Here is a 12,270-nt window from a genome sequence, read left to right on the forward strand (position 1 = left end):
TCAGAAGCCACAGAGCCCGGACAGCCGAAAGAAGTAGCCATTCCAGACCCGCGAAAGGTGTGGATGAATATCACCAGTCAGAAGTCGAGGGAGAGAAAGTTCTCTGCTCGGAGCCAATCAAAATCTGGAGAGCAGAGCGAGCGCGAGCGCCGCGGCCAATCCTGGATGAGGGCGAGGAAGGACTTCGTAGCGTTTCCGACTCCGGGGCCGGGCCTAGCATGGACATCCAATCCGTGCACGGCGAGGGCGGGCCCCGCAGCTCGCCGGCCAATTGGAGGGCCTCTAGGGGCGCGTGCGCGCGGCGGCTGGCGCGCGCGGCGGGTTATTGGGCGCGTCCCCGGACCAGGATTTATAAAGGCGAGTCCAGGACCGGCGCGCGCTCTCGTCGCCTCGGCTGTCCCGGCGGCGCCAACCGAACCGCCCCGCCCGCTCCGACGTCCGACATGCTGAGCCGCGCTCTGCTGTGCCTGGCCCTGGCCGCGGCGGCCCGGGTGGGCGCCGACGCCCCCGAGGAGGAGGACCACGTCTTGGTGCTGAGGAAGAGCAACTTCGCGGAGGCGCTGGCGACGCACAAGTACCTGCTGGTGGAGTTCTGTGAGTGGCCGGCCCGGCGGGCGGGGGGCGCCTCCACGGTGCGGCCCTGCGCGCGGCGGGCCGGGTCGGCGGGCCTGCTGGCCGTGCTGGCCCGTGGCTGCGCCGAGCTCGGCCTGGCCCGTCGCGGCCCGCCCCTCGCCGGGCGCGCCTGCTGTCAGCTCGCTGCCCCCGGCCGCCCGGAGGGCATCCTTCCTGCCCGGATTGGAAGCGTTCGCGTCCCGGGCCCCTCGAGATTGGCTGCCCGGCGGAGAGCCAGGGAGCTGTCTTTGTGCCCGACGTCCACATGGCAGGAACCCTCGGTTAGCTGGGGGACGCTGGACGGACCTGTGTGAGTCGTGGCAGACCCAAAAAGCCGGGCTCCAAGCCGGGTCCGGCTCTGCTCATTACTCAGCTGGACTGACCCAGAAATGCCCAGCTCCTGCCCGCACCACCCTTAACCTGCCCTGGCTTTCCTGTCGTGTAGCCAGTCCGTCTGAGGCTTTTGCTTGTTAACAAGTATTTGGGCTCCCACTGTCTCTGGGCTGGGAACCTTATGCCACCACATCTGCTACCCTTCCTTGGCAGATTGTGTTATTCCCACCTATAAAGAACGGTTTTAGATGAGAATGTGAGAGGTGTGGACCTCGCACAGATGTGTGTCACACACTCAGAAGCATTTTTTGGTTGGTGTAAGGTTGGGCCATCAAACCTTTGACTTGTCTTGGGTTCTTAAAGGGAAATCCTAGGAACACATTGGTCCTGATGGCCTGCAGGTTATAGGAAGTTACCAATCTAGAGGGTGTGTCTTCTTGTGCTGGTGGTGACGGAGCAGAACAGGGATGGTGTTGGTGTGTCGATCGTTGATGGCCTCTGTCCTGACGTTGCCCAAGAGCAGCAGCTATCAGCTCAGCCTTGTGGGTTAGGAGGCCTTATCTTGGTGTGCAGATAAGGTTTTTATGAAGGGAAGAAGCAGTGGGACGGGATCAAGGGCTGCTTTCCAGTGTCCCACTTTCTTTTCCAGATGCCCCTTGGTGTGGCCACTGCAAAGCACTGGCCCCTGAGTATGCCAAAGCAGCTGGGAAGCTGAAGGCAGAAGGTTCTGAGATCCGACTGGCAAAGGTGGATGCCACTGAAGAGTCTGACCTGGCCCAGCAGTATGGCGTCCGAGGATACCCCACAATCAAATTCTTCAAGAACGGAGACACAGCCTCCCCCAAGGAGTACACAGGTGTGACCGCGGTGCAGGCCTTGGAGGCGAACCTAACTGAAAGCTCATCCAGTAGTGTATCTGAGGTGGGGGCCCGTTTTCAGGGGCTCTGGGGGGACTGTGTTTGCATCTGGTCCACACCTGAGGGTCCTGTGAGGAAGTTCTCTCCCTGGAAGACCCTCTCAGGTGGAGCATGCTATGTCTGATGGCCTCCTGGGGGGCCTGCTGGCAAAGCTTGTCTGGAGATGGACTAGAAAGGGGTGACTCGTGTGCTTGCAGTGTGCCAGCCACCACACTCAAGTATCCAGGCAGGCCCTCAGCTACTGTCCTGCCACCTCCAGGGCAAATCAACGACTGGTGGCATAGAAGAGCTTTCTGGTCTCTCAGATCAGTTCTGCAGAATGTCTGTCAGGCCCATGTGCTGAGCAGCCTGAAGCTGCCCATCCCAGGGTCAGCAGAAGTATCCCTTCAAGCAGTCTTATCCTAATCAGCATCAGCCACTCTGGTTGCCTCACTAGTAGACCCCACTATTTTTTTGGTACCAGACATTGAACCTGGGGTGCTTAACCACTGAGCCCCAGCCCTTTTTATTATTTATGTATTTGGTGCCGGGCATTAAATTGTGGGCACTCTGTCACTAAACCACATCCCCAGCCCCATTTTGTTATTTAGAGACAGGGTCTCACTGCTTAGCACTTTGCCATTGCTGAGGCTGGCTTTTTAGTTTTTATTTTTTAGTTGTTTATAGACCTTTATTTGTATGTATGTGGTGCTGAGAATCGAGCCCAGTGCCTCACACATGCCAGGAAAGTGCACTATTACTCAGCCCCAGCCCCTGGTCCCCACTTTTCAATGTGTGTTTAATCTTGCAACAAGGGGGTGCCTTGTCCAAAGTTACCGTCATTCTCCACCAACACTTAGGTTTTGTAGATGAGACACCTGCTCCTAAATCCACTGGTAACTGCCAGCTCAGCTTTTTGTAGGCACTTGGCTGAAGAATCCTTGTCATTCTTGGGTGGAGCAGCCCTTTGCCAGGTAGTCACACCCCAGGAAAGGAGGGGAGAGCAGTTTGTTGGCCTCCATCTGGCAGGAGCAGGCCTCTTTCTTATGCCTGTGTGGCCTCCTGGCCTCCTGGATGGCATGCGGACACATACTCTTTCTCTAGTTCTTACCAGTCAGGGAAGTGGGTAAGGCTGGCCTTAGAAATAACTGGCCCACCTGGGAGTGTCAGAAAGTCAAGTTGAGCCTGTTTTCAAGGAAGGAGACCTGGCGTGGAGGTGGACATAATTAACCACATCTCAGGACTGGGGATATAGCTCGGTTGGTAGAATGCTTCTTGCACGCACAAGGACCTAGATTTGATCCTCAACCCCACACACACAAAAAAAAAACAAAAAACGTCATATCTCCACGACTCAGCTTGGTATGAGAGTACCGTAGGGAGAAAGTGTGAGTTTAATGAAAAAAAATTTTTTTTAATATTTTTATTTTAGTTTCTGAGGATTGTTGAACCCAGAGGCACTTTATCACTAAGCTATATCGCCAGCCCCCACCCACCCATGTTTTGGGGTTTTTTTGTTTTGTTTTGTTTTTGTTTTTTGCGGGAGGCGGGGGACATGGTCTTACCAAGTTGCCTTTGCTGACTTTGAACTTATGGTCCTCCTGCCTCCATCTCCCAAGTTGATGGGATTACAGGTATGTGCTACTGTACCCAGCAGAGTTTGACCAATTTTAACGTCCAAGAAAATTTAGAAAATGCAAGGAATTAGAGAAGGAAATCCTACCTTCCAAGGATGACACTCTTCCCTTCTTTAAGCATAACTGTGGTCTCAGGAAGTGGGTGGCCAGGATATAGACCTACCTGTAGAGAGAACAGCTTGTTCTAGGGGTCAGTCAGGTGTCCTCAGCCTGCTGGGTGGAGCTCAGGCGAGAGGGTGCCAGGCATGGTAGGGGCACCCTGTCTGACTCTGGAACCTGCCTTTGTTGGGGTGCAGCTGGCAGAGAAGCCGATGACATCGTGAACTGGCTGAAGAAGCGCACGGGCCCTGCTGCCACCACGCTGCTCGATGGTGCAGCTGCAGAGTCCTTGGTGGAATCCAGCGAGGTGGCCGTCATTGGCTTCTTTAAGGTAGAGCTTCAGAACTTGTAATCTGCTGTCACTTTTGAAGGAGAGGTCCCCATGGCTTGGACACTGCAGTGTCGGCTTTGCTGCTGTGCCAGGCAGGCTCCTGGGTGTTGGCGTGCAGCACCTCTTGTTTTCCTTCCTTTACAGGATGTCGAGTCAGACTTGGCCAAGCAGTTCTTGCTGGCTGCAGAGGCCATAGATGACATACCATTTGGGATTACGTCCAACAGTGATGTGTTCTCCAAATACCAGCTCAGCAAAGATGGGGTGGTCCTCTTGAAGAAGGTGAGTGGCCCAGGGCAGTGCAGGTGTGGGTCTGCAGGGGGTGGTGTTGCTTTTCTTACTGCTGGAGACCTGTGGTCATCCTGAGTGCTGTCACAGATTGGCAGAGCCAGACTACAGGAGCCACTCAGTGGCCTTTGGACTTTGGAGTCTTTGGAGTACAAGGCCTTTGGCCAGCCGCCCATGTTCTGGACCTCCTAAAGGACACAGGGGAGTTGCTTTTTACTGGTAGCTTTTTTTTTTTCCACTGTGGCAAAGTTGGTTATTTTACTTTTTTTTTTTTTATTTTTATTTTTTTTGTACCAGGGATTGAACCCAGGGTGCTCTTAACCAATAAGTCACATCCCACCATTTTTTTTAATTTTGAAACAGGGTCTTGCTATGTTGCTTAGGGCCTTGATCGGTCACTGAAACTGGCCTCAAACTTGGGATCCTCCTATCTCAGCCTCCATCATACCCAGCATTAACCATGCCTAGCATAGTCAAATGGCCAATTTGGTGACATTAATGTTGGTCACACTGTCGTGCCACCATCACTGCTATCTACTTCAGGTCCTCACACCAGATGGAAACTGGTGTGAACTCCCTGGGTATGTTCCCACTGGACAGGCAAAGCTGCAGTTCCTGGGCCTCCCACCTTGGAAACTGCTGATTCTGACTCTGTCCTTTCTCTTTGTAAGCCAAGTGTCCTTGAACCGAGTCTGCCTATTACAGGGATGCAGCAGGCTCCTCGTTGCCCATTGTTGCCTGTGGGTTTGCTTGGAGCACAGCTGTACCTAGGTGTGTGTGCTCCTGGGTTAATGCCATCCAGGTGGCAGAGTGCACAGGGAAGAGGGAGAGGAAGCTGTATGAGAAGGAAACCACAGGAGCAGAATAGGTGGGTGTCCTGGGTTGGGGAAGGATCTTGGAGTGCTGTCCTGTTCTCCCAGCAGGAGGAAGCCTGCAGACAGTCGACTGTTTAGGAAGGATGCAATGTTGGGGGGAGAGGCTACCTGGCTCCGTGCTGACCTTGTGTTTATGCAGTTCACCTATGAAACAGCTTCTCAGGCTGGGGCTGAACACCTTGCACCTCCAGACTGGGAGGAGGAGGAGGGCCCAAACCTAGCAGCTGCAGCTAGTGGGTGGGGTGAAGACTGCTTTCTGTGTCCTTGCTCTTGGCATTTAGTCATTTTGCTAACTCCTTCCTCAAAAGAACCCCAGCCAACTGATATGCTTTACTCAATAGAAACCAGGGGGTAGAGCTGCTGTGTCACAGACACATAGTGACTCTTTGACACTCGACTAGAACGGGAGAGTGCAGAGTGCAAACACTGCGAGAGAAAGTCGCCGATGTCCTGAGGTGGAGGTTGAGGGACAATTTCTCTGAGGCCTATAGGAACCTGCAGATTCCACTTTCAGCTCCATCCACCAATCTGCCCCTGGCGCTGTGTCTGAGTAGCCATGTTAACCCTGGATGGATGGCGGTGGCCATCACATATCCTTGTAGGCTAGGATGACAGTTGTTTATTCTTGCCTTTGAAGAATGAAGTACATTGAGGCCCCCTATTCAGGCTGTTGGTGTATAGTTAGTTTTTTATTGGGGGTTTTTGGTTTGTTTTTGTTTGTTTTTTGGTTTATAATCAAACCCAGGCCACTTGACCACTGAGCTATATTCCCCAGTCCTTTTTGAGACAGCCTTGCTGAGTTGTTGAGGCTGGCCTTACATTTGTGATCCTCCTGCCTCAGCCTCCCAAGTTGCTAGGATTACAGGTGTGTGCCACCATGCCTGTGATTCTTTAGTACTCAGCTGTCTGCTCTCCACTAGGCTGGGCATACCCTTGGATCTGGTGCTGGCTAGTGGGTGGCAGTTTTCCTTGCACAGAGCTGAAGACTTGCTTCCTGGCAGTCCTGCCGAGGGGGTCAACAGGGGACACGTCTGAGGTTGGACAGGGGACGTGGTACTAGAGTTCATCTTGGGTTTCTGGCTATTGCACTGCCCACACCCAGCGCTTATGTGTAGTTTATTTATTTACTTATTTATCTATTTATCTATTTTTGCCTTTGTTCCTCCTCTGCAGGCTGCTAAACCCACTTTGGCCAAGTGAACTGGATCTTGCTCTCTGCCTGGGGAACTGTCCTAGGCCTGGCCTGTGGAGCCAGAGGCCTCCCTTCTAGCAGGCCAGGCTCTGAGGCAGCCAGCTGCGCCTGCTTTTCTGTCTTCCCTGAGGAAGACGGGGAGAGCCGAATTGGAGAATCCTGGCTAGGACTGGTGGCCCTGTTTGTTATTTTGTTGTTTACTTTTTTGTCTTGGGGATTTAGGAGTGAGGGTGGGGACAGGGGCCTCTCCACCAGCCTGCAGCATCTGCCTTTTAGTGAGACCTTGTCACTGTGACCTGACAGGACTGGTATCCACAGCCAGAGGTGTAAGTGGGGGCACAGAGGTCTTCACTTGGGCTCCTGGGCAGGCCTCTCGCAGCCACCCCCAGCTGAACCAGAGCAGATGGTAAAAAATGGGCTGGACATGGTGTCGCACACCTATAATCCAGTCACTCCAGAGCACAAGTTCAAGGCCTGCCTGGGCAACGTGTCAAGACTCTTGTCTCAAAATATTAAAGAGCTGGGAATGTGGCTCAGTGTGCCGCTGGGCTCAATCTTCAGTACCCCAAAATAAGAAGAAAGTGGACAGTGACCACGTTAAGTGGCCACATTACCAGGAGCATTTGCAGCCTGACACAGATGCTCAGCTGTGCTCTGAGGTCTCAGCGTGAGCCTGTGCGGATGACAGCTGGTGCTCTGGTGGGAGCAGAAGCCTCATTCTGCAGGTCAGGGTGCCCTGTGGCTCAGCATTGTAGGTGAGGAGAGCAGGCCAAGCCCACCAATTCTTGTGGACCTGGGCCAACAATCCCCTCAAAGGGCTTCTTGGCCTTGCCTTTCCACCCCATCATCCTCTCCACATTTGCTGATTTGGGGGACATAGAGCATGCCTGGAAGCCTCTGACCCTCAGGCTCTGGTGGGGAGTGGCCCACAATGTTTAGGTGACCTGGGTTTAGCATCTTTCCAGGGTTGAGTTGGAGGGTCTGGCTGGCACAGGCCTCCCCTGGACGTAACCTACCACAGGAATGGGAAGTGGCCAGTAAGAAAAGCTGAGTGCTGTCAGCCCTCCACATCCTCAGACCACCCAACCTGGAACAGAACCATTCAACAATAAGCCAGGCCTGTGGTGCAGGCCTGTCTTCCAGTGGGAGGTTAAGGTGGGCGGACCCCTGAGTGCAGGAGTTGAGGCCAGCCCGGGCGACCCAGCACAAGACTCTGTCTTAAATACAAAACATAATAGTAAGCCTGTGACACATGACAATGAAAAATATTTTTGCAAAAATTATTGTTTCTCAGATAAAGCCACTTTAGTGAGGAGGGTAATGTTCAGGTTTCTAGCAGTCTGTTCAGCGTCCAGCCTGGTGTGAGATGGCAGGCCCTCCTCTTGTGCCTTCAGGCTAAGCACCCACCTGCCCTGCCCCCTCCTCCCTGCACAGGGAGCAGCAACGTGTGGTTATGGAGGTGCCTTTGACACTGGATCTACTCAGGGCCAGGCTCTGTGAGTGCTGTCCTGGAATCTGGAGTTGAGCCCGAGGGACTCCCTCATACTGACTGCTAGAGGATCTCGGCCTGTGGGCATTGGTGGAGCCTCTCGCAGGGGGTCTGTGCAGTGATTTCTCAGCCTGTCTTGGCTGGCTCGGCTTTGCAGAATGACAGCCTCCTTGTCTGGCCTACAGGGACAGAATCTAGTCATTCCTGTGACTGTCCTGCCACACATGCCCTTTTGGGGGGCAGCTAGAGGACCTGGAGGTGTCACACCTGAGTTCTGGACAAACCAGGACTTGCTGGTGGCCATGGTGTAGTGTGTAGTGGCTGAAGCTGGTCCATGCTGTCAGGGAACAAGCATGTTCTGCCCTCATGGCTGGGTTCCCGGTCGCTGCCTGGCTGAGCCCAGGAGCCTGTGGCAGGCTGGCTCACGGTCCCCCTTCTGTCTGCAGTTTGATGAGGGCCGAAACAACTTTGAAGGAGAGATCACCAAAGAGAACCTGCTGGACTTCATCAAGCACAACCAGCTGCCTCTGGTCATTGAGTTCACTGAGCAGGTGCGTCTCTCCCTCAGGCTCTAGCGGGAGTCAGATGGTGCAGGTGGGCTCCCTGGACATGCAGGAGGCACATTTGTCACTGTCATCAGAGTATTCTGTCAAATATTAGCTTGTGGCTTAGACGAAGCAATTCTATGTGTGACACAGACAGCCCCGAAGATTTTTGGAGGTGAAATCAAGACTCACATCCTGCTGTTCCTGCCCAAGAGTGTGTCTGACTATGACAGCAAACTGAGCAACTTCAAGAAAGCCGCCGGGGGCTTCAAGGGCAAGGTGGGCCACCTGGGGATGGGTGGCTTCCCCAGGTAGTCGGGGCCTCTGGACTTTATCGCTCCCCCTTGGGGTCTGGGTAATGGGGTCCCCTAGGCCAGGCCTTCGGCTCGAGGCCGCCTGCGGGCCGGTCTCAGTGCGCCTTTTCTCCCCCAAGATCCTGTTCATCTTCATCGACAGCGACCATGCCGACAACCAGCGCATCCTCGAGTTCTTTGGCCTGAAGAAGGAGGAGTGCCCAGCCGTGCGGCTCATCACCCTGGAGGAGGAGATGACCAAGTACAAGCCAGAGTCGGACGAGCTGACGGCAGAGGGGATCACAGAGTTCTGCCACCGCTTCCTGGAGGGCAAGGTCAAGGTTGGTGGCTGGCCCACTTGGGCGCATGGCTGGCCTCAGGGAGTGGGCCCCGATCCTGGACCCTGGGCCCTGGTGTCTCAGGCTTCACCTTCCAAGCCTGGAGATCCTGGCACCAGAGCCCACACACAGCCCTGGCCATCCTTGCACTGTAGTCCCACCGTGCACAGAGGTGGCCTCAAGGCTGCGAGGGTAAGCTCATGTCCTCTCATTGGGCCGACCTTGACGGCTCCTCTCCTTTCGCCAGGCTCCTGGCACTGTTCACTCTGGCGGCCTCGGAGGACAGCGTGTGCCTCATCCACGCCAGGGGTGGGTGTGGCGGGGAGCGCTGTGGGCCTCTGGGCAGCGCTGCCTCTGATCTGCTCTACTTGCCCTCTAGCCCCACCTGATGAGCCAGGAGCTTCCTGAAGACTGGGACAAGCAACCGGTCAAAGTGCTGGTTGGGAAGAACTTTGAAGAGGTGGCTTTTGACGAGAAGAAGAACGTCTTTGTGGAGTTCTGTGAGTGCTGTGTCTGGCCTGGGTGGTCTCTTGCTCGCAGGCTGTGCAGAGCCAGAGGTAGCATTTGCAGGTGGCTCCTGTCCAGGGTGGACCCTCAGCCCAGTCTTCTTTTCAGATGCCCCGTGGTGTGGCCACTGTAAGCAGCTAGCTCCCATTTGGGACAAACTGGGTGAGACGTACAGGGATCACGAGAACATCGTCATCGCCAAGATGGACTCCACGGCCAATGAGGTGGAGGCTGTCCGGGTGCACAGCTTTCCCACGCTGAAGTTCTTCCCTGCACGTGCAGACAGAACGGTGCGACAGCCGTGGGGCTGGGAGCGTCCTGTCCCCACACCATTTTGCAGCCTCTCTGTCCACGAGGAGCTGGGGACCAGGAAGGAGTGGGGCAGGAGAGGCCTCCAGGGACCCCTCTTTAAGAACCCCCCTTTCTGCACCAAGGGGAAGCTGCTGCCCCTTGGGGTCGGGGGGGCCTAGGGCTGGCTCCATGTCCCTGGCCCTTGTCTTCCACAGGTCATCGACTACAATGGGGAGCGGACCCTGGAGGGTTTTAAGAAGTTCTTGGAGAGCGGTGGTCAGGATGGGGCAGGAGATGATGATGTGAGTGTGGTCATGTGGACCCTGGGCTGACTTCTGGGGACACAGGCCTAGGTCCACTTGGGAGGTGCGGACTCAGACTCTGACTTGGGACTGGGGAGCCCACGGGAGGTACAGCTGTGCCTCCCAGGCCCCTGGCGCAGCACCCTGCAGGGTGACTTTGAAGACACTTGTGAAGTCTAGACCTTGCTTAGGAAGTCTCAGGTGCAGGCCACAGGGCCCTCACATCCCTGCTGACTTGGGCTCAAGTGTCCCACCACTGGCTAAAGCCCATCATTGCTTAACAGATGTGACCACTTAGTTACTCTGTGGGGCAGGCACCCTGCTGGCCCCAGGCTGGACAGTGGATTTGGGCTAGTCCTCAGAAGCTCAGTCTTGTCCACATCAGCTCGTGGCCAGGGGTGGTGGTGGTAGTTATTCTGGAGGAAGTGGAGGGCAAGTCAGGAGAGGCTGGTGGGGGTGGGAGTTAGTGACTCTGGTGGCATTTGAGGCTGGGCGTGGAGGTTATAGTCAGTGTGAAGTGGGGAGTGGGAGCAGGTCTGTCCTGGGGGAGCCACTGTGGCTCCTGGGGGTGGATCTGGATCAAGGGGCCAGTAGGACTATGCTGCTGACACCACCAAGTGTCACCACTGGCCATACAGCAAGGGACCGAGTCACCCAGTGCTCACTGCGCTGGGACATTTTTCCCCACTGGGATGTCCCCGCCAGGATGCCTGGCGTCCCTGGTTCATCCACCCTCCCTCTCCATACCCCAGGACCTAGACCTAGAAGAAGCTGAAGAGCCAGACATGGAGGAGGACGACGACCAGAAAGCTGTGAAAGACGAACTGTAGCGCCGCAGCCAAACCTGGGCACCCCAACCACACCTGGTGGGCCGCGCTCCCGCAGCCCAGGCCCTCGGCGCCGACCCTCACCTGAGCAGGGAGTGTCATCGGAAACCCAGGGACTCATTCTAACACACGTGTGCACCTAACCTGTCTCCTTGCTTTTCAATGTTTGGAAAGGGATTATCTCCAGGCAGCCCATCCTGGTGGGCCCCTTTTTTTAAATTGTGATGTACTTTTTTGTACATGGTTTTTGTCCTGAGTGCTCGCTAAAATGTTTGGGATCTCACACTGGCAATCCCTTTCCTGTTGGAGAGGTTTGTGCTCTCCATCTGTGAGACTTTTAGACATTTTTCGACATCAGGGTATTTGCTCCACCTTGGCCAAGCCTCCCTGAAGACCCCTGTGCCCTATGTGGGGAGGGACAGATCCACTGGATATGGTCACTCTCCATGCACGTTGTGCCAGGGTGGCCATGACTGAGCATGGTTCTTAAAATTCTTGGTTAAATGGAGATCTCTGGATCCTGCCAGGGATGCCTCACATCTAGACAAGGGCACTGTGGTTGCCGGCTGCAGGGCCCGGGACAGGCCTGAACAGCTCACCTGTTCTTCCGCAAGCCGGGGCTCCCACCCTGTCTCAGGCGCTCCACGCTGACTGCGGGTTCTGTTGCAGCATGGCTGAGGCCTACACAGGCAGAGCCAGGCCCTTGGTTCCCAGGCCAGGAGACAGCCGGGGATGCCGGGGCTGAACCACATGTTGACCATTCTTCAGGCATTTCTACCACAATATTGGAATTGGGACACATTGGCCAAATAAAGTTGAAATTTTACTACCCCCTGTGGCCTCTGCTGTATTTCTTCAAGTCACAGGAGCTGGGCTAAAGAGATTCAGCCAGCTTTGAGGGGCCACTGTTGTCACGACCTCTGTGTTGAAGTGTCACAGTGCAGAAGCAGCTGGCCATTTCATCCCCTGCCCTCACCTCAGTGATCAGACAAGAATTTGGGTGGATCAAACCTCAAGAAGAGGTAAGATGACGAATTGGGATTGTGGGGCACTGGGCTCGATTCCCAGCACCACATAAAAAAAATAAAGGTCCATCAACAACTAAAAAATATCTCAAAAGAAGAGGTAAAATGGACATGTCATGATTATTAACCAAACCTTGATAGAAATAAAATTTCTATCAAGATTTCTATTAAGATGGGACATTTGCTGGGCTTTACACTGGCCTGGTGCAGCAGTGTACACTGGTACTCCCAGCTGCTCAGGAGGATGAGGTAGGAGGTTTGCAAGTTCAAACCAGCCTCAGCAACCTACCCAGACCCTCTCAGAATTTAAAACAAGGGGCAGGGGACTGTGCTGGGGATTTGGCTCAGTGGTAAAGCACACCTGAGTTTAATCTCTGGTACCAACAATAA

The 12,270-nt window shown here is 54.8% G+C and overlaps 1 protein-coding gene across 1 annotated transcript; it reads left to right on the forward strand.

Annotated features, from left to right (window-relative positions):
* The first annotated feature begins 322 nt into the window (after positions 1–322).
* Positions 323–11,686, forward strand: P4hb (prolyl 4-hydroxylase subunit beta). Its single transcript, XM_077110484.1, has 11 exons — positions 323–594; positions 1,595–1,801; positions 3,775–3,908; positions 4,053–4,190; positions 8,199–8,303; positions 8,451–8,576; positions 8,731–8,931; positions 9,308–9,428; positions 9,544–9,725; positions 9,942–10,028; positions 10,781–11,686. The coding sequence occupies exons 1-11, from the start codon at positions 444–446 to the stop codon at positions 10,856–10,858; spliced, it is 1,530 nt and encodes a 509-aa protein (XP_076966599.1). The 5' UTR covers positions 323–443; the 3' UTR covers positions 10,859–11,686.
* The last annotated feature ends 584 nt before the right edge of the window (positions 11,687–12,270 follow it).

This window comes from Callospermophilus lateralis, chromosome 11 (genome assembly GCF_048772815.1).
Source record: "Callospermophilus lateralis isolate mCalLat2 chromosome 11, mCalLat2.hap1, whole genome shotgun sequence".
Lineage (NCBI taxonomy): Eukaryota > Metazoa > Chordata > Mammalia > Rodentia > Sciuridae > Callospermophilus > Callospermophilus lateralis.

Coding starts and splice junctions, on each gene's coding strand:
- P4hb (XM_077110484.1), top strand. CDS start 444: ATGCTGAGCCGCGCTCTGCTGTGCCTGGCCCTGGCCGCGGCGGCCCGG. Junction 1,802..3,774: donor CTCCCCCAAGGAGTACACAG/GTGTGACCGCGG, acceptor GTTGGGGTGCAG/CTGGCAGAGAAGCCGATGAC. Junction 8,577..8,730: donor CCGGGGGCTTCAAGGGCAAG/GTGGGCCACCTG, acceptor TTCTCCCCCAAG/ATCCTGTTCATCTTCATCGA.